Genomic DNA, 22,202 nt, shown 5'->3' on the forward strand with positions numbered 1-22,202 from the left:
CCACCAATTCCCCAGTGTATGCCTCGTGGTCTAGGTCAACCAGCGCCGCCATACACCACGGAGCGGGGGTCAACTGCTAAGCCACGCCTACCCCCGCTATTTAAGACCTGACCTCGTGGTGATCTGTCTCTCTCTCTACCTACACCAACCAGCCAGCAACACCTCCTCCTGCCTGGCGGTCCTTGCTCCTCCGCCTGCCTGGCGGTCCTCTCTCCCGCTGGCGAGCATGGCGACCCACAAGCTGTCCTTCTCTGAGCGTCCTCACCAACCAGCTCTCTCTACATCACGCTTGTAACCATGCTGCCTTCCCAGCACCAAGCTGCATTGTACATCCAATACAACATGTATATAGAGAGCACATCGTGAGTTTCCTTTCTCCATTCCATCCTGAGTGTGAACCAAACATCTCATACCCCACAATGTTACCGTAATCGCTTTTCGAATGGTTTTCAGTTGTGGGATTATAAGGCTAATGATAGGATAGAATATTATTGTAATACAGTACGAGTACAACAGTTTTTTAACTGAAAACCATTCGAAAAGCGATTACGGTAAAATCTTTTGAATAACGAAAGAAAGCGAAAGTCATTGTTTTCGTCATAATTTTATCCCACTTTCCACTGTAATATGTTCGTCATTCCAGCAAAAATATTACATTTCTATATTTATTTCTGAGAATACGTATATTCATTCAGTCACAGTTAAGGTAAAATATACTTGTGATGTAATATTTTAATGAAAATACGGTATCGTAGTTTTCTTTTGTTTCAAATTTAATTAACAAAGATTGATGTTTCAAATGTAATGAACAAAAATTTATGTCCAGTATCCATAAATAAACTTTAATAAATGAATACTTTATGTTTTACATCGTCCTGTGCTGCCATACCATGCGTTGGATAGCATCCATCTCCTCTCGGCCTACATAGACGAAACAAGGGGTGCTACCCGGCATGACAACATTCAGCGTAGTCGTGCAATATTCCTCATTCAGGGCGCTCAACCGCTTAATCTTCATCAAATTGGTTGTGTTCTCGGGGAAGGCAAGGCGCATGTAGTTAGCCCGGGGAGCAATGGGAGGGATGCACCTATTGGCTCTACTCTGCTTCCTTCCCTGGGTCCTCATTTTGCATTTCTGGTGACGAGTCTTAAACTTCTGAAAGCCAGCTTCAGTGTTACCATGACTATCCTCCTCATCTCCTTCGTCAGGAACATCAGCAGAGCGCCGCCCGGCGTCGACTCCTGCCATGGTTATGTAATGACTACAAAATATTCACAAGAAGAAGATTACATATAGGTAGAATATTGATAGTATAAGAGTATAAAAGAGAGGAAGATTTTGGTAGCGTGGCCGTGATAGTTATTTACACTTATCGTATCTTATACGTCAATACACATCTATTACGTCTTAAGGGCGACTTCTCAAACACCGCTTCGTTACAACTCTTTATTAATTACGAACATGACATGGACACATTAATAACACCTTCTATTGAAGTTACTAGGACATTATATTTACGTTACTAGGACATCATATTACGTTACTAGACACTCTGATTCTCGGACACGAACATGAAATGAATACACTTCCCACGTAAGTAACTCATCTCATGGAAAGCTCTGACAAAAACTCACGTGACCTAGGGGAGGCCTAGCAGGTGGTCCTGGGTTGTCTCTATGGGAGACTGCTTAGCTGGGCGCCGGAGGGAAGTCTCGGTCCTGACCGGAGGCGACCGGAGGCGGCCTGCCTCCGGCCCCTGACTTCTCTCGAGCAAGCCTGGTGGTGTAGTAGCTCGCCCTTCTTGGTTACAAGACACACTCTCTCTCTGTCTCTCTCTCTCTGTCTCTCGGGGCGAGGGAGGACTAGGACGTCCTATACATTGGGAGGCGAGCCGTCAGGTTGAGCTGATCGGAAGGGCGGCGAAGGGTCTCCTTACATTTGCCCTCGCTAATGTAGGGTCAGGTCTGGACTTTTTCAGAGACTATAAGTTGTATCTTCTGGAGAAGTCATCAGATGGGGCCGTGACATGAGAGGCCCTGGTTGATTTGTGGCCCCTTGATTTGAGCTCGAGGGTTACATTTGACCTGGCTAATGTGAGGTCAGGTCTGGACTTCTGCGATGTAGGTTATTGTATATTGGGAGAGAGTCGGCTGGTGTCTTCTTACATGTTTGTTGGGCCGTGTCACATGGGAGGGGAGCCTGGCTGATTTATAACCCTTGGTCAGCCGTGAGAGTTACCCTACACTTGACCTCCCTAATGCCAGGTCAAGTCTGGACTGCTTCAGAGATGTAAGCTGTGGTCTGACAACCCATCACTACAGTTATATTTAAATGTAATCTAGGTCTTATACAATGGGGCAGAGGTGATATGTAGGCCAGTGGTGTCCTTGAGTAACACTGATAAGAGTTACACCCAATATTCACCAACTCACTTGTTAAATTCCTGTTCCTACCAACCCAGTAGAACCACCGTAGTCACGTGAGACACCACATGAAGTCATTAACAAGTGTGGTAAGCGCCAACCATCAGTGGAGCGAGGAGGGGTGGGGGACGTGTGGCTGGGAGCCACAGAGTAGGGGCCCAAGAGTAGGCTTCACGGGCACCAGGGCACTGTGCGTGCCAGAAGCTGTCACAATGGTTACTACACTACGTACACCCACAAATACCACTTTACACATGGTCATAGCTCACTGACACTGATGTGAAGTCACTAAGTATAACACTTTCACAATGCGCGAAATACTGTATAAGTTAGTTTGGTTATCCTTAGTGTGTGGTGTGTGGCATACAGGTGGTGAACGGTGGCTGGGAGGGGCAACCCTCTAATGATGCGAGGTAAATTGACCTCTATAGTCCCATACGTAAGGGAGGTAGGGAGTTAGGAGTTAGATAGGCAGGCAGGCGCCAGCAGGCAGAATGCTGGCCTGGCACCTCAGTGTCACAGAAGAAACATGTTGACTCTCCACCACCGTTCAATGCTTCTGTTGGTTGGTTGGCTGCCTTTAAAAAGCGTTGAAGCAAAGTTTGTCCACTACGATGGGGAGAGACCGTCTGCTGATGTCATAGCAGCAGAAAAATATCCACCTGTCTTTCAAGCTCTTGTGAAAGAGGGTGGTTATTGCCGAGACCAGATCTTCAATTGTGATGAAACTGGCATTTTCTGGAAGCGCTCACCTAAGATCACTTTCATTGCCAAGGATGAAAACAGGCAAGGGGTGTAAAGACCTCAAAAGACAGGATTACAAGTGGAGATTTCTTGATGAAACCCCTGGTTGTTAACCGTGTTGCTCGTCCTAGAGCCTACCGTCATGCCAGTATGTCGCAGCTCAATGTTTATGGGACGTCTAATAAGAAAGCTTGGTAACATCTTTATATACCGATTGGTTTAACAAGCACTTTGTTCCTGACGCCCAACAGTACTGCCAGAGGAAGAACATTGACTTCAAAATGATCCTGGTGATGGATAATGCTCCCAGACCCTCTTAAGTTTCTAATTGGACGCCACCCTAATGTACAAGTTATCTTCTTCCTAACACCACAACGCTTCTGCAGCCTCTTGACCATGAATTCAACAGTAACGTTAAACTGTTCTACTAACAGTCACTCTATAAAGACTTTCGTCAGCAGAGACTCATTAGTCGAGTCACGTACAACAAATCAAGGCAGAACTCTCTGACAGTGACCAGGCTCTACCAGCTAACCAGGAGGAGGAGATGGTAGACGACCTGACTCCTAGCACTTCACCACCCCGCAACCATGAAGTGTTATCAGTTTGAGAATTTTGGAAGAAATATAATATTAAAAATGCAGTGGACAGAATTGTTGAGGCATGGCATAAGATTAATGTTAAAACAGTGCTACACGCATGGAAGCCTTTGTTCGCTAACTCCGAGGAAAGTGGTGAGAGACAATCCGTCGCAGCAGCGCAGTCAGTCCCAGCACTGGGATTTTCGGTTGTTCGGGTTGAAGATATGCAAGAAATCATTGGTCAACATCAGCAGCAACCAACAATTGAAGAAATGCTGTAGGAGGATGAAGAATAAGAAGAACAGCAACCATCATCAAGAGGATGATGTTAAGCCTGGTGAACCTACAACACGCCAGCTGACTGAGTTGCTCACAAACATCGCATGTATCGATAAACAGCTACAATAATACGATACCAGGTCTCTTCCTCGGAACCTTTTCTGCCCCGTCCTCAATAAGGTTATGGAAGAATATAAGGCCTTGTACATGTCCCGTGTTAATGCTCGTCAGCAGGCCTTTATTACTCGGTACCTGTGTAAGGCCCAGCCTGTTAACGCCTTGGCAAACATCACTTTAGGAAGTGATGATGGCACCACTGGTGATGATATAAAAGTGTTGGGTGACTTGCTGGTGGAAGAGCTGCCTCAAGACTTTGAGGGATTTGATGCCGATGTTAAAGGAGGTGACGATGAGGGAGCAGGGAGGAAGCAGTAACCAGCCCTCCCCATCAAGGTAAGTTATTCCACAGTATGAGTGTCTATAAATATTGTCATCAACAATATGTATAATATAAATATGTATGAATACATTACTGTAATGTTATTTTCTTGGTGGGTTGTAGGTCATTATAGGGGGTTCAGATGATACCGCAGAATCAAATAGGCTTATTTACATGTATTTCAACTTCACTCGTTTTGCAATTTAAAATTTCACGAAACTAAAACAAGTACCAATTACAGTTGTTGCAAAACTTGAGATCCTACTGATTTTTTGTTATTTTTATTTATTCCTCGCATTTACATGCACTGTATTTTTTATTTAAAAAACTATGGCTACAGGAGGAAAATACACAAAAAAAATTTCCTAAATGCTACCTGCTAAAATGGGGGAGGGGCATCTTATATGCTGTAAAATACAGTAATTGCAGACAAACTTATGCACATATAAATCGATTGCAACCTGTCCCTTGGGTGTTGGGATAATCAACAGTGAATCTTTATGAAGCAATTCCTTTTTTCCAATAGATTTCTTATGGTAACTATGTTTACAACTTCCACCTCTCCTAGATTTCCTCTAACTTTTAAACTTGCATAACCTTATCTTATGTATTACCATTTGCTTTGCCTCCTGGCACTGGCACTAAGAAGACTGTCTCACTATGTCCTCTCCTACATAAAATGTAGAGAGCCAATCAGGAATACTACTACCAAGGCTGTGCAGAATAGTAGTGCCCGACAGCCCAGACATGCCCAGAATAGGGCCTGATTGAGTGATTTTTCATGTTGGTGTGCCCGGCACTTGCCCAGCGGACAAATTAATATTTTGAGAAGAAAATACCCACATGGGAATTTGTCAGGTGGTGCATGACCCCACATGTTTAATCAGTGAGATCCATCAACCAGCAAGGTGACGGGAGGAGGAGGACTGTGTGTGTGTTTGTGCTTGACCTGATTCCATATCATAGCATCACAGCTGAGGTGATACCTGACTTTTCTGTACCCACAATGACCTGACTTGAAACTCTGTATAAAAACTTCCACTGATTGATGTATAAGCAGAGTTGTGCTACAACTTAAAGAAAACTTCAAAATGAATAAGCAGCAATGAAAATTGACCGTTCTTCAAATACCACTGGAAGGTGGAGAAGGGTGAGGTTAAAAAGGTTTTACATAAACACAAGTTACAGCTAGACCCCGACTTACGACTGCTTCGACTTACAACTGTCGGGACTTACGACCGCCGCAGTTGTGACCATTTTTTTTTTTTTCCCAAATAACACACGCATTTTCTATACCGAAACGTTTTCAGTTAATGTAGTTTCCATGTATAATTAGAAAATTATGGGGGCCCCATGTGCATTCAGCTGACTACATTAAAGGTAAGTGCTCAGTCACACTGTATCCATTCCTCATTATTTATTACTTTTACTGTACTGTATTTCATTGCAGATTTTTTATTTAAAAAAAAATTGATTTTTTTTCTTTTTCTTTTTATCCATGTCGGACTTACGACCATTCGGACTTACGACCTGGATTTGGGTCCCAAACCCCGTCGTAAGTCGGGGTCTAGCTGTATATGACAATTGATACACACGACAAATTTGAATGTTTTAAAATGTTTATTAAACTTTTCCCATTCAATAACCGGGAAGTCAAATTTCCTTCGAGAAAATAAGAAATTTTTAGTCACTTCCCTAGGACAAGTGAATGTTCCATATAATGTGCTCAGCCTGCTACTACCTGTATTGTACTTTTAGTTACCTTCACCTGTATAGAACAATGATACATAAAAGCCTCATGACTTCTCCCTCTTATGCCACTACCAAAGTGGTACACTGCAGAACCTTATTAAGCACTGTGCCCGTGTTGCAGTCTGGGCTCTGTGCCCAGAATACAGTCTCATATTCATCACCTGTGAGATACTTATATTATCCTTAATCTGTGTCCCTCATATGGACTCACACATCTCCTTATATGAATTCTTATTTACTGTACTGTACCTAGCAATGTCATTTATATTTACACGAGATGCATCAAACTTCACAAAATCATTAAGTCTTCATATTCATTTTCTTTGTAAACTATGTACTGCAGTCATCCATCAAAAAGAATTGTCTCAATTCATTAAAAAAAAAAAGAAGAAAGCTCAAGCTTCTTATTTCAAGTTTTCACTATTTCCTCACAAAAATATCGTCAGTCCAAAAGAAGATCTTGCCATCCCCAGACAGTAGGTCACAATGAAAGACAGACACACATTTATGAGTACATTTGTTTCTCTACAACTACACCAGCAGCAGCAGCAACAGCAGCATCTGAGGCAGATGGTCACAAACTTATTATCAGCTGGAGTCAGGCAATGCTAACCCATGCTTGTATATTGGGATAGCTCAAGATCAAATTGCCATTAAAACTTGCAACCATGACGTCATCAAACGGGTGCACAACATCGGCCGGTCGGAACTCAACATTACTGCAAAATTCATGCTGACCAGGCAAGAACCATGCAACTTTGTCTTTTGTATAGGATTGGGCTCTGCTAGACTGCAGTGATGGGAAAGAATTCTATGATTAGCAAGTCAAGTATGTGTTTCTCTCCACACATTTCAATCAACAGACACACTAATGGTGCATCTGGAACAGCCAATCATTATCTAATAGTTAAAATATTCATTAAACGAGAAAAAAGCAGATAATTTTTGTGTCCTGTCAACATAAAAAAATAAATAAACACAAAGAGAATGTTAAAAAAATAAGATAGAAAGTTAACCATTAGCCAGTGGCGGCCAAAATTTCCACTCCATTCCAACAGGATGAATTAGTTTAGTAATGCCTTCCTCCATGCTAAGCAAGATGTTTGCTCTGGTATAAGCTCAACTAGGTGCAATAACTCCCAAGAATTGAAATAGAGAACTAATTATTAATCTATTAGTAGTTAGAAAGCTGGAAGTCCATGCAACAACTCAAGGGTTAAATGAACCGTTTGGCTAACAAAGCACTTGATGCTGTTAGCATGTTGTTGAGGTGTAGGTAACCACCATTTGCCTTAATGCCGACAACCTGATACTGAGGTTTAATGCAAACTCAACTTATATGGGTTATGGTGCTGACTGGGCAAACAAGACTGTAGCTCCAGAACATTCCATGTGATTTAGCATTAACTTCCAGTAACCTGTGGATTCAACCTCTTCTACCTAAATATTCAACATCACCTTAATTCAATAACAGATGACAGAGATTCTTTATATTTCAGCAGTAAAATTGTATCTTTTGACATGAAAACAAAACTCTAAATATACAAAAGAAAAAATAGAATAATAAGGAATGTCATTCACTATAAATGGTCTCTATTTCTATCAGAAAGGTAAATATATAATAAACCCATGAACTTCAAGTAAAACCTACTTAATAATAGACATCAAAATACCATATACTGTACAAGCAACTGATGAACAAATTCTTACATCATCATCTGCTAACTAATTCTACAATTAATAACAACCTATGAATACAAGAAATGCCTTCTTACCCACCAGTAATTAGACTAAAATACCAAAGATAGTCCATGAGTTACCCTTCACTTGTGTAAGTGTGAGGTGGTCTGTCTGTACAGGCTGTCATAATGCTGGTATCCCTGGTATCCATATTGAGGAATGTCACTAAATTTTCTCACATTCACTAAATTCCAATAATAACAATCGACAACTAACAGTGTATATGTATATGTATATGTATATATATATATATATATATATATATATATATATATATATATATATATATATATATATATATATATATATATATATATATATATATATATATATATATATATATATATATATATATTACTCTTCTAATGTCTGTCTTAAATGTTTCAGACACTGAATATTCCTACAAGAACCGCTCTTCTCCAAACTTCATATACTTCTTGTTCACAGTACATTAATGTATTTATTCAAGAAAATAAGGCCAATCTGTGGAATTTCTCTTAATTCATATTTTCACCTATCAGACAATGAAGGCAATACTATTATAGCATGATAAAAAAAAAGGCTATTGGAAATGAGTTGCAGGGCATTAGCATCTGGTCTCGTAGAGTCCCGAACGGCCGATGTAACGAACCCATTTGATTACGTCATGGTCAGAGTAGTTTAGCTTCGACTCGAACACTTTCAGGTAGCGAACCTTGAAGCCCGATGGAGCAAACGGCACCTTTGGTAGAGGAAAAAGAAAGAAAATAAATCATTAATGTTACATGATGGGAGTATTTTACAAGAGCCATGAACAGCTTTTCAACAAGTTCATTTTAGGTATGTGTTTGCAGTAAATACAAGACATATAGCACAAACATTATCTTACATACCTGTTATAGTACAATTATCTGAAGTTTATTTATATGTTAGTCCTGTAATTATCCTGACCATTATTATACTACATGCTAATGTCAATTATCTACACACAACATAAAAGGTACAGTATTTCACATAACAGTTACTGGTGAAAAAATTTGCTTTTTGTAAACAATATGCAAATGCTACTTAATATATATTAATCAGAACCAATTTGAAAAGTATTTCACTTCTTTGCATAGGTTCAAGGGTTATTAAATATAAACTCCTAAAATTATGATCAAAGGTAAATGATGGATCAACACTGAGTTTGAACAAAAGTAAATTGATATTGACTAGTGTGAAGACTGTTTGTACAAAGGTATTAAGAAGGCAGCCAAGGAGTAGCAGTGTGGCTCATCACACACCAGCACAAACAACAGTAGTAAGTGACAATAAACCCATATAAAGCAGTAATATCTCCGTTAGCCGGAATCCCTCAAACCAGGAATTCTCCAACAGCCGGAATTAAAATTTTCTTGGGAAATTGCTTCGAAAGCTGGAATTTTTAGGAAAACTCTGACTTTGGGAAAGATTTTCCGAGGGGCACATTTTCCAGAAAATTCTGAGAAATTTTCCCGATACCCGGAAAATTCCGGGGATGAAGGATTTTTTCTGGCTTTGAGAGAGTTGTCTCGTTATCCAGAAATCTCTCATTCCCGGAAGTGCTCTGCACCAATTGTTCTGGCTAACAGAGATATCACTGTACCTGTACTAAACTAAGAGCTGGAATAAATCATAACCAACTCTACTTAGATACAAACATTTCCCTACCTTAATCAGGTTCATTCATGGGAAGATTTATCCTCATAGTTGAATCTGCTGCCTTTCATTCCTCACACTAGCATATTGCAATAAGGAATTCAAAAATTTTCTACTTTTCATAGCTGTAATAAATGTGACCAAAGGAAACATTGTATGCCTGTCTTGCATGTCCATAATGCCTACAAGGTTAGGCTTAACAGAAGAAAAATTCAGTTGCAAATACTGTACTGTACGGTATTGAGGTCAAATGCTTTTTAAACCAGAAAAGTTCACATTTCACAGGTAATATTTTTAGGAGCTTTACTAACAAATATCAACAATGATACTCATTGATACAGGTTGACAATCCCTTATCCGAAACCCTTGGGGCCAGAGGCATTTCGGAATTTTTCGGTTTTCAGAATGGTTATACTGTATTTTTTTATTTTTTTTTATTAGCCCACTCGGGCATAGATCACTGACCCACATCAGGGCCTGGGGGGCGAAAATATAATAAAAAAATATAATAATAATAATAATAATAATAATAATAATAATAATAATAATAATAATAATAACAATAATAATAATAATAATAATTCATAGGTCTAGGTCGCATTTCTCACTTTTGATCTTTTTTTCATTCTTGTATTTCTTTATTATTATTATTATTATTATTATTATTATTATTATTATTATTATTATTATTATTATTATCATTATTTTATTACAGTATTATTATTATTATTATTATTATTATTATTTTATTTTGGTGTACAGTATTTTAATTGAAAATCTTATTTACTATGAATAATTATTATGACATTTTCGCCCACCAGGCCCCGATGTGAGTTAGTGATCTATGCCCGGGTGGGCTAATCCCTGTTTAAAAAAAAAAAAGTTTTCAGAGCTTTTCGGTTTTTGGATAAAGGGTTGTCAACCTGTAATACTACTTGTGTAATGTTTGTTTTTCTGATCTTTCACAGAGTGTATGGACATTTATTGTGATCAAGGATATTAAATACATTTCAAAATGACAAGTGTCTATTCCTCTGATTCATAAACATTGATGGTGAAGTGAGAAGGATAAGAATCTATGCTATGAAGGATACACTAAGTCCTTTACACACAAGAGAATTTTATAATGCAGCAGCCCTGCATGCCTATATGAGACCCCAGAGTTGTCCGAAACAGAGGCCATCCAGGTGCTTGAGATGCACCAGGCAAATGTGCACCCACCAGCGACCGCCACAGTGCCCTCGCATGGTCACGACCACGACAGAAGGACCCAAATCTCAGAAAACCACACGACCAAGCTCACTGCTGGCCTAACTGAGGAGGACTGGGTCTATTTCATGGACTGATGGGCCACCTACAAGACCGCCCCTGGCCTGAATAGGGACATTGTCGCGGTGCAGCTTCTGGAGTGCTGTGAGGAAGCTCTTCGCGGAGATCTCCATAGAAACCTGGGGGCAAGCACTCCACCAAGAATAAGACCCACCTCCTTCATGAAATCAGAAGACTGACAGTGAGAGAAATTAACAGGATAGTGAACGGGTGCAACTAAGCACTGGTACAGGATGAGGGCGAGCGTGTGACACTTTGCTGCCAGAGTCAAAGGGCAAACATCTGTCTGTAGCTATAGTGTCAAGTGCAACAAGAAATGGGTGTGACACAAACGTTAGCTATGTAGACGAGGTCATCCGAGATCAGGTCATGGAAGGCCTGCTCAATGTAGATATCCAGAAGGACCTACTCAGTCATCCAGACAACGAAATCATAGACCTCAATGCTATTTTGACTTTTGTTGAAGCCAAGGAGTCAGGCGTGAGATCACAGGGTCTCCTGCCTGACCACACGGCAGGACTTCACGCCAAGATATCAGAATTCCAACGGCAGAAGCAATTCAGGGTGGCAGACATTAGCCCAACATTGAAATGCATTTACTACGGAAAGACAGGACATGGGGCTAAGGCAGGGGTGTCAAACTCATGGCCCGCGGGCCAAATGTGGCCCTTGGGATAGTCAGGTGTGGCCCGCGGGATGACGGTAAAATTTATTAGCCCGTGAAATTATGATAGAAGTAGATATGAAGGAAAAAATGCAGATATGAAAAAGTCAGTAAATTCCAAAATGATCTTTACATCATTGTGGCAATAATTGAATTTATATTGTGAATGCTAGTAATAACACTACTGTAAAGGGAAAATGCTTATAAATAAAAATCACTAAAGAAATAAAAAATGAAGCCTCAGCCATTACTGGTATCTGAACAAAGGCAGCAGCCAAACGTTGCAACATTAGGCTAAACAGACGAGAACTAATGTATGCTGTTGGACCCTTTTCACTTCTTTGGAGAAATCGTGAGTTATACTTCGCTTTTTAATCACTCGGTTATCTATAGCTATGACTAACTATATGTAAATTTGATGTGCAGTCAATCCTTTGAAATGAAAAGAATATACAAGATTTGTAGGGAAACTTTGTTCACTTGACAGTCGCATCAAACCCGCAAACCACCGCCCTGCACTAGGCTTCACCAGTGTATGGGTTCAGTCCAGGTTCATATTTTGTCTTTTTCCTTCCTTTCTTTTTTTTTTGCTCATTATAAAACGTCTACAGTAGAAGTAAAAAAATCCGGATGCCAGAAATCCGTACCACCCGAGAACCCGGACTTTTCAAAAACTCAAATTTTTTAAATTTAGCGGGCTTTTGTGTGCGTGCCCGCACATGCGTTAGCGCCACAGCTGTACAGCGACAACAAGCGACCACGCGGTTGCCATTTTAAAACGAGCAATCAAACTGTGACAACGTATGTAATTTTGTGTCCTACTCTTTCCATTTACCATATATAGCATACGTATTTACAAGCCCATAATAATGGCTCCTTAAGTAGATAAACTTTGTAGTGTGAAGAGAAAGAAGAACACGCTGAAATTGAGTGACAAATTTGAAATAATTAAGAAACTAGAACGTGGTGTGAGCAATACTGTTCTAATGGAAACATACGACATCGGAAAGTCTACAATTTACGATATAAAAAAGGCAAAGAATAAAATTCTAGAATTCACAGCCTCGTCTGAGCCTTACAATAAAATTTCTGAAATTTTCTAATGAATAAACTATCAAAATTTACCTGTTCATCTTTTTTTTATTCCTCCTTAAAATTTAATTTTAAAAGTACTGCCTGAGAATCAGGAAAATCCGAAAATCCAGACCGACCCAATCCCCGAGCAGTCCGGATTTTCTGACTTCTACTGTATCTACCTATCTATCAGTTTCTTTATTAATCTCAGACAAATCCAAATGATGTATTCCTGGTAAGCCAGGTAAGGCAATGTGTGAACCTGTAAACTTCAATCCTGCAAATATGTGATACTGTATAGCACTTGTGTTGTGTTGGCCCTGAAGAGGGTAATTAAAATAAGAATTGGCCCTCGAAAGGTTTTGAGTTTGACACCGCTGGGCTAGGGCCTAGGCCGACATCAGGAAGGAAAAGTGACAGGCCTGGGGCAAGAGATGCTTGTTGTGTGGCAAGTCTGGCTGGTTTGTCAATCAGGCCAGCTCAAGCCAGATGGGACAGTAGTGAACAACCCTGGCAATGCTGGTATGACGACATGGGACACCAGAATGAATTCTGACTTCATGTCCATGGTATCAATTGGCACCACGAAGCAGTCCAGCTGTAGGCTCCTCATAGTCGATCACCGACTGTGGCACGAAACCATGGGCTGGGTGTGTTGGCAGGCACCGCAATAGCCATATGTGTCGTTGTATGTGGCGGCTTACCAAGAGTTGGGACTACGTCTCAGGAGTAGCCGCCTGAAACTAGCCAGTGATGTTAGATCCTGCCCAGACACAGGAGCCCAGACCAACATTGCTGGCCCGTTCTTCCTGTCACTCTTGGGGTTACAGCCGAGCGATCTGCTGCCGGTTAGCCAGACTATCTGCATGACGGAGAACAACCGGATGACTGATGGGTGGCGTCTTCATTATCTTCATCAACAGTACAGGGCATGCCAAGGGTAGCCACGTTAGATCCACCAAGCAGTTGTGCTACACTGCCAAGGACAGCTCAGACTTCTTCCTCAGTCAACAGGCCTGTTCAAGTCTTGACATTATTCAGGATAACTTTCCGGCAATTGGAGAGTTTCCACAGAAGCACAGGATAGGTATGCCTCCAGTGCATTTAACATATGTGAGCACCAACAGCTGCCAATGATGCATGGAGAGCCACTGGCGATCTTCCTCAAGCTGGATGTGAGGCAAATAGTGGTACACTGGCAGGATGAGGTCAAACAAGGCCTGAATTAGGAAGTAAGGATCCAAGCCCTGGAGGAAGTACCGCCAGAGACCCAACCAAATGGTGCCACTGGATGGTAATCGTGGCAAAAAAGGTTGGGTTACTGCGAAGGACAGTCAATTTTCAAGCTCTCAACCAAGAGTCAGTGAGACAAACTCACCACCACCCTTCCACCAGGTGACCTCTGTGCCAACTAACACCAAGAAGACTATTCTGGATGCATGAAATGAATATCACAGTGTGGGGCTTCATGAGAACAGTTGAGACTACACTACGTTCATCACACACTGGGGTCGTTACCGGTACATGACCACCCCACAGGGCTACCTGGCAGCAGGAGACGGATACAACCATAGATTCAACCTCATCACATGTGACGCACCATACAAGGAAAAATGCAGTGACGACTCTCCTATGGGCCGACTCCATTGAGCGGTGTTTTTTTCTGGGCCTGCCACTACCTCACTCTCTGCAGTACAAACAGCATTGTATTTAACCCGGAAAAATTTAAATTTGCATTAGATACTGTGGAATTCGCTGGGTTCGAGATCACCCCGGAGTCAATCAGACCATGTTAGCAACTGCTGGAGAGCCTCACGAGTTTTCCTACACTCAAGGACATACCGTATATTGTGGCCTATACATCGACTTGGCGTATAATACAACCTTAATTATTTCAACTGAAATTGTTGATCTAGGCCTGTACCTGGCAGTTAAGTCAACCCCCTAAGCTGCAATTTGAAAGTTACGTCCTCGCTGTCAGCTAAACTTGCCAACATTTATTTTTTAACAGCATTCAAAAACAAGTTTGTCCTAATTGTAGCATTTTCAAAATGTTAAAATACCTTTCGGTGTCAACTACAGTTTTTTTTTTTAAACAAATGTTACCAGAGCACACAAATGTGGTGTAAACAAATCACAACAATACACTTAGTAACAAGCATAAACATGATACACTGTACACTTGGTGAGTAATGACAATTTATTAGTACTGATTTATTATTTTTTTAAATACTCTATATTGATAAGTAAAAAATTTTCATACTTAATAATTATGGTACATGATAAACAAAGCATGTTGTGCATTATAGTGACAGTCAGTCCTCGACTTACGACGGGGTTAGGGACCGACGACCAGGTCATAAGTCGAAAATGAGAAAATAATACATATAAAATCTAAAATGAAATACAGTACAGTAAAAGTAATCAATAATGAAAAGTGCATAAAGTGTTACTGTGCACTTACCTTCAATGTAGTCAGCTGAATGCACAAGGGGCCTCAATAATTTTTTAATTAAACAAGGAGACTACATTAATTGGATGAAGCAGAAGAGGAGACAGGGCTGGGTGGATAATCAATGTTGCTTTCTTCAGACAGGCTAACATACGTGCTTGTTGAAGGTATTGGATCATCTTTAGGGAGTGAAGAGGCAGCAGTGGTGGGGCGTGAGGAGACAGCAGTGGGGGACTTCTTAAAATATATGTCCAATTTACACTGCACAGTTTGCCTTTTCTTTTCATTGTAAATCTCCCTGTAGCAAGCAAGTGCATCTTGGATCATTCTGTCAACTTCTGCAAATCGCTCAACATTTTGATCCATTCCGTCAAACATTTGCACCCCCTTATTAATAGCAGTGGTGGGCACGGTTCCGCTAACCGCTAATTAGCAAAGCTAACTTTCTCGTTAGCGGATTAGCGTTTTCGCTAACTTTGGAAACCATTAGCGGACCAATTAGCTCCCCTAAATTTAGTTCCGCTAACTTTAAGTCCGCTAACAAAATATATACATGTTTGTTCCTGTCTGTTGTAAGCGTATGGCACCGCGACGCGTGTCTCCAAACAGCCAGTCAGGCACGCTTGGCTGACTGTGTTATACAAGTTATATAAAAATGCACTGGTATAATGTGTATGTGGTTGGTATTGCATATTTACATGAATAATGAATAAGGCCGATAGGTTGTATGAGAATGCAAATTAATTTTTTGTGAAATTGTGTACAGTGTACACCTTGATAAGTTGATCATCATCTGATCTTGGCATGATGCTATTTGCTACCTATGCTATACAGTACTATAGTTTTTGGATTCGTTTAATACTTTCTGTCTTTTCGTACAGTAAATAAAGATTATAAAGTGTATGTTGAAACTTGAATGTAAACTAATGTTAAATTTCATTTGTTCATTTAATTATTTGTGTACACCTTGATCATCATCTGATCTTGGCATGCTATATCATTTTGGAAAGCTCTATGTCTAAGCTACAAGACAACATATGAAAATTTCAGCTCTCTAGGTCTGTTTTTAAGGGTTTTAGAGCCCAAACGAAGCTAAATTTATATAATAAAAGTTAGCGGTTAACGTTAGCTTCCGCTAATTTTTTTTTTAGCTGTTTAGGGTTAGCGAAGTTAACTTTTTAGTTGGCAGATTAGCGGTCAGTGAAGCTAACTTTTCGTTTAGTTGTGCCCACCACTGATTAATAGTAGTAAATGCCTCTGCCATTTGTTTCACTGAAATTTTTTTCGGGGTGCAGGTTCTTCTACATTTTGTCTCTCTTCTTCCTCTGCAATTTTCTGTGCATCTAGTTCAATAAGATCCGCGTTACTGAGCTCTTCTGCTAAACTTTCAACCAACTGCACAACATCTTCATTATCAATTTCTAACTCCAGCTGTTTACCCAACTCAACTATCTTGTTACTAATCTCAGAAATTGCTTCATCTTCATTAAATCCTTTGAAACTGTTCACATATCTTTACAGAACCTTCTTCCATATTCCATTCATGCACAGACCTGTAACCTCATCCCATGCTGCAGCTATATTCTTTATACATTTCAAAATGTTGTTGCCCTTCCAAAACTCTCTAAGCATTTTCTCACCTTCAGTAGCAGCAACAGCTTGAGCGAAGTTCGTACTTAAATAATACACTTTAAAGGCAGCAATAGCACCTTGGTCCATGGGTTGGATGATAGAGGTAGTGTTAGGTGGAAGGTAGACTACCTTAACATCAGGGTGCAGGTTGTCCAGGTGTGGTGGGTGTCCCGGAGCATTATCTAAAATTAATAAAATCTTGAACGCAACCCCTTGTTGCAGACAATACTCCTTGGCTAATGGAATGAAACAACTCAGGAACCAATCCTCAAACAGTGCTAGGGTCATCCATGCTTTCTTATTACTGCAATAAAACACTGGCAGTGTGTGCTTGCTGACATGTTTAAAAGCCCATGGGTTCTCTGAATGATATATCACGAAAGGTTTTACCTTGAAACCAGCTACATTCCTCCCAACAGAAGTGTGATTCGGTCCTTGAATGCCTTGAATACCGCCATGGTTTTCTCCTCTTTGTGGATGTATGTCTGCTCTGGCATGCGCTTCCATAATAAGACAGTTTCATACACATTAAATATTTGCTCAGGCAAGTAATTTCCCTCCACGATGACACGATCTAGCTCCTCCTTAAAAGCTTCGGCAGCACCCACATCAGCACTTGCTGCCTCTCCACTCACCTTTACACTGTAACGGTTCTTAAACCTTTTCAACCACACATGATTTGCTGTGAAGTTTTGGTCGCACTCATCTCCTGCTTGCTCTTTCAGCCTTTCGAAAAGGCTTCTTGCCTTAGCCTGTATGGTTAGAAGGCTTAAGGCTACACGTTTTTGCAGATGACCTTCCATCCACACCACAAGTAATTTTTCCATCTCATGAAGAGGGTCTTGTCGTTTTTTCATTATTATTGATCCCTTTGTAGGTGCTGATCCTTTCACTGCCTCAAGAATTCGTTCCTTGTTCTTCAAAATTGTTGATATTGTCGAGTGAGAGAAGCCAGGGTCGCGTGAAGTGGTTACTACCGTTTTTCCATTTTCATATTGCATAATTATTTTCATTTTCATCTCAAAAGTAATTGGCTGTCTCTTTTTCTTCTGAGCACCACCAGAACTCTCACTTTTACGCTTGCCAGTCATTCTAAAGGGAATTAAAAACGAAAATATTGTCAGCACATAGCGCAATCACTAATGACAACAACGACGGCCAAACACCAACTGAGCGAGCTACGGCGTGGATGCTGTCCACTACGAGGCGGCCCAGCCCACGCCGTCGTACGGGACGGAAACGTTTCGGTACTAGAAAATGCGTATGTAATTTGAAATTTTTTTGTATGACTACGGCGGTCGTAAGTCGAGGAGCACCTGTATCATGTACTAGCAGTATACAGCAACAAGCACACAGACTCTTTGTACATGATTAAAAAAGGTTATCTCATTTCACCTAAACCAATACAAAATAAAACATTCAATTAACATTATTTATATTATTAATGGTAGTTCAATGTGTAGGCAGTATGCAGCAACAAGTGAACGAAGTCTACAGTCTCTGGTACTAGTAAATTATTATTTTACTTATAATTAAAACAATGCAAAATACAGCAGAACGTCGATATAACATGAGATACGTTCCAAGAGAGGTCGCTTTAAACAGAATTCGCACTAAATCAATGTGTTGTTTCAATGGGATACAGTAATTTAGTTTGGTACTTGAGAGAAACACAAAATACCCCAAAAAACTGAGAGTCTACCCAGATGCACCTCAGCCCTTTCCTAGAATAAACAAAACATTGTTTTTTGTAGTATTATGTTAAAACAAACACTCATAAATCAACACAGCTAAAATTATGGGACGTGAAATGGTCTGTTTACTAGCGATCAGCTGATGGGAAGAGAGGGGAGGTGGGGGGAGGTGATATGTTTGACAGTTGATGCCAAGGTCTAGTGCTTATATATTTCTCTGTCCTTAAGAGTGACTAAGTTTTTCTCTAATAAATTGTTATTGAACTGACATGGGAGAATATAATTAACATTGCTGGAATTCTTATAAGATAGTGATTAGTTTGAATATCAACATGCTATAGTTTGCAATAGACATAAAAATTTTAGTTCTAATTAATTTTATTACATAAGGCTAAAATTTTTATCTCTTGTGCAAAATATTTGATGTTTATATTCAAATTATTCGATGTCTTGCAAGGATTCTAGCAATGCAAATTATATTCTCCTAACTTTAGTCTGTGATATTACAAAAGATAAAAACTTTAAGCCTATAACCACCAAACCCTGGCTGAGGGAGGGAGGGGGGGGGAGGGACATGTTTGACAGTTGTGCCAATATCTAGTCAAGTATTTATTTGTTTGTCTTTTAGATTTAGTATGTTTTTTGCTTATAAAATAGTGATTAATTTGAATATAATCATGCTATAGTTTGCACTAGACAAAAATTTTAGTAATCATTTAGTACATTATATTTAGTACATTATTTTGAGTACATGTACAGTACAGCTTTGCCCTTAGGACAGCATAGCATACCCAGAGAAAGATTAGGCGTGAAATTTAAAATATGATGCGCCAGATTGACTCGCGCAAAATAGGAAAGATTCGCTTTAAATTAAAACATTGTCTTTAATTGTGGGTTTTGCTTTAAATCAATAATCTTAAATTGAATCACTTTAAATCGACGTTCTACTGTAAAAGTTTCTTAAAAGTTAATTTAATGTTTAATACCATTGAAAATTGTCTAAGTTTAAAATCCTTCAAATTCTGGTTCATCATTACCAGACAAAAAAGTTCATCCATCATATGGGTCTGCTGACTCTGCCAACGAATCACTAGTGGCGATGGCAACACTGGCCGAGCTGCTGCAGGCCAACCAGCTGTTCCCAGGCACCTGCATTGTTGACAACTTTACACCACATTCATGTAAACATTTACAAAATCTATGTGCAATACATGAATATACCATAACTGCTTTTTTAAACAACTTAACAGCAGATATTACAAGTAAATGCCCTAGTAATGCTTGTTTGTATGAAACCGTAGTTAACACCGAAAGATATTTTATGTTTTGAAAGGTGCTACAATTAAGTCAAACTTGTTTGTGAGTGCTGGAAATTAAGTGACTGAGACCAACCAGTAGGGTAAAGTGAAAATTTTATGCTAGTGGTGGAGCGTACTTAGAGGTTGACATTTTATACTTGCTGTATAAGACGACGCTAGTTTTGAACACAAAAATTGGAGCTTCAAAAGTCGAATTATAGGCTGCAATATATGGTAACTGAAATACGCTCGGAGACTGAAGGATAACCCAAACTCTATAATGTTAAAATTGAAGGAGAAAACCTTGAACTACAGGTTCCGGATTGGATTGTCCACACATGATGGGCTGCTCCCCTGTATGAGGGCCAAGTTGTGGTACCACAGACCCTTCGGGGTGAGGTGTTGGAAGTGCTCCACTCCACCCACCAAGGCATGGATGCCATGAAAGTGAGGCCACGGACCAGTGTCTGGTGACAGAGCATTACAGGGGACATCAGGTAGAAGCGGGTCAAGTGTACTACAGTAAACTCTTGATAACTCGGCATTCGATATCTCTGAATTTCATATAACTCGGCACGTGAATGGTCTCGGAATTTATTATAAAACAACTCGGGGAAATGCTGATTAACATAAAATTACCTGGGACAATCTCGGCATATTTGGCCACGTGAGTAACACTCGCCACGCTGCGCTCCACGCTTGGTTAGTCTGGTGTTTGTTATTGTTGTGGTCGGGTGTGTGTTGGCTCACTACACCTAGTACATGAACGTGGGGAGGGAGGGTGCTGTAACACCCCAATATTTTGGGTATAAAGTACTCTACATTGCACCACAGAGTATCTAAGGCACCAGAATTAATATTCAGTACTCCCTGTTAAGATTTGGTTCCTGCAGTACTAACCCAGAAACACCCAACAACCTCCCCCATTCATGTCAGGTCAGTCACTGTGGGCAGAACGTCTCCACTATTACAGTTAATCCAATGTCGTAGATTTTATTTAATTTACAGTGCAATTCATTTAATCTGAATTCCAACTATCTGAATCTTCCAGGTATCCCAACTTTGTCCCCTTTGATAAAAATTCTAATTTAGTCCAACAATATGAAAGCAACTGAAGTCATTTATTCATGTGCCTGACACCTGCAGCACTATAACCGCTTCTAAACAACAATTGCTATGATAAACAATAAAATTGATACTTAGTATATCATAAAATACCATAGCACATATTTTATATAAAAAAAAGCTCCTTCCACGTTCAAACCATCATCTAAGTGACGCCACAGTTCAGCCAGGCAGTCAAGTGACAGTGGTGTCAACCAGCAGACTGAGTGTGTGTGTGCGCCGTGACGTCATATAGGGCGGAGGAAGGCGGGTGAGTCAGCCACGCAGTAAAGCTCACTGAGTGGCCTTCACAAACACATACACACGTGCACACACACACACACACACATAAAGGGCATACAGTATACATTTCTTTGCACACAAGTAAAAGTGTAACCCCCCCCCGTCAGCAAATTTTATTTGCAGATTTGGCTAATCGCGGCCATTTTGAGAATCTAACCCCCATGAATTTTAAGGGCATGCTGTACTCTGTGGCATACCACCTGCCTCGTTCAACCACCAGAGACACTCTTAACAATCACCTCATTACCACCTCAGACCACCTCAAAGTTAGGTACCCATGTGCCAAGCTAGTATTATGTGGGGATTATAACAAAATTGACACCACTGATATCCAGGACCAGCTGTCACTATCACAAGTTGTGTACTTCCCTACACACGATCAAAATACCCTTGACCTTATCTTAACTGAATTAGCGGACCAGTACCAACCAACTCAACCAATGCCTCTTATCGGGAGTAGCACACACTTATCAGTGTTCTAGTCTCCAGCTCCCACTACCAGCCAAGTACAGAGACCCTACATCAAGACCTACAGGCTGATTACTGACTCTGCAGTGCGTCTCTTTGGGCAGTGGATAGTTCACCATCCCTGGACTGAAGTACTTTATGTGGATGACGTGGACACCAAATGGATAAATTATACCAACACCACCACGGAAGCTCACCACCACTTCTTCCCCGAGAAATCCATCAGATCACATCCAGCTGACTTCCCCTGGTTCCCACCTCGGATCAAAAGACTTATGCAACAGACACACATCGCCTTTTATCTCAATGACCACAACCGCTACAGGTACCTTCGCAACCAAGACATCCATGAAATATTCACTGCAAAGAAGTCCCATTACCCAACCAAGTTGCAAACCTGAACCAGACCAACAACAGTCAATATGGTAAGCTTAAAGAACTCTGTGGACTAAACAATAAGACACCCCCTCTCCTTCCTTAGCCATCTCACTAATGGTGATGCAGCTGAGCAATCAAACAATCATTTCGCAACTATATGCTGTACCAGACGCTCCACCGGCTTGACA

The 22,202-nt window shown here is 40.4% G+C and overlaps 1 protein-coding gene across 1 annotated transcript in view; it reads right to left on the bottom strand.

Moving 5' to 3' along the window:
• Positions 1-6,719: 6,719 nt before the first annotated feature.
• Positions 6,720-22,202, bottom strand: part of LOC121857448 (AP-2 complex subunit mu-like) — a 96,815-nt gene continuing 81,332 nt past the window's right edge. Inside the window, exon 10 of the mRNA XM_042353536.1 lies at positions 6,720-8,680. Within this exon, the coding sequence (XP_042209470.1) occupies positions 8,546-8,680 (135 nt within the window). The 3' untranslated portion in view covers positions 6,720-8,545. The remainder of the gene's footprint in view (positions 8,681-22,202) is intronic.

This window comes from Homarus americanus, unplaced genomic scaffold (assembly GCF_018991925.1).
Source record: "Homarus americanus isolate GMGI-L3 unplaced genomic scaffold, GMGI_Hamer_2.0 scaffold51859, whole genome shotgun sequence".
In the NCBI taxonomy this organism is placed as follows: Eukaryota; Metazoa; Arthropoda; class Malacostraca; order Decapoda; family Nephropidae; genus Homarus; species Homarus americanus.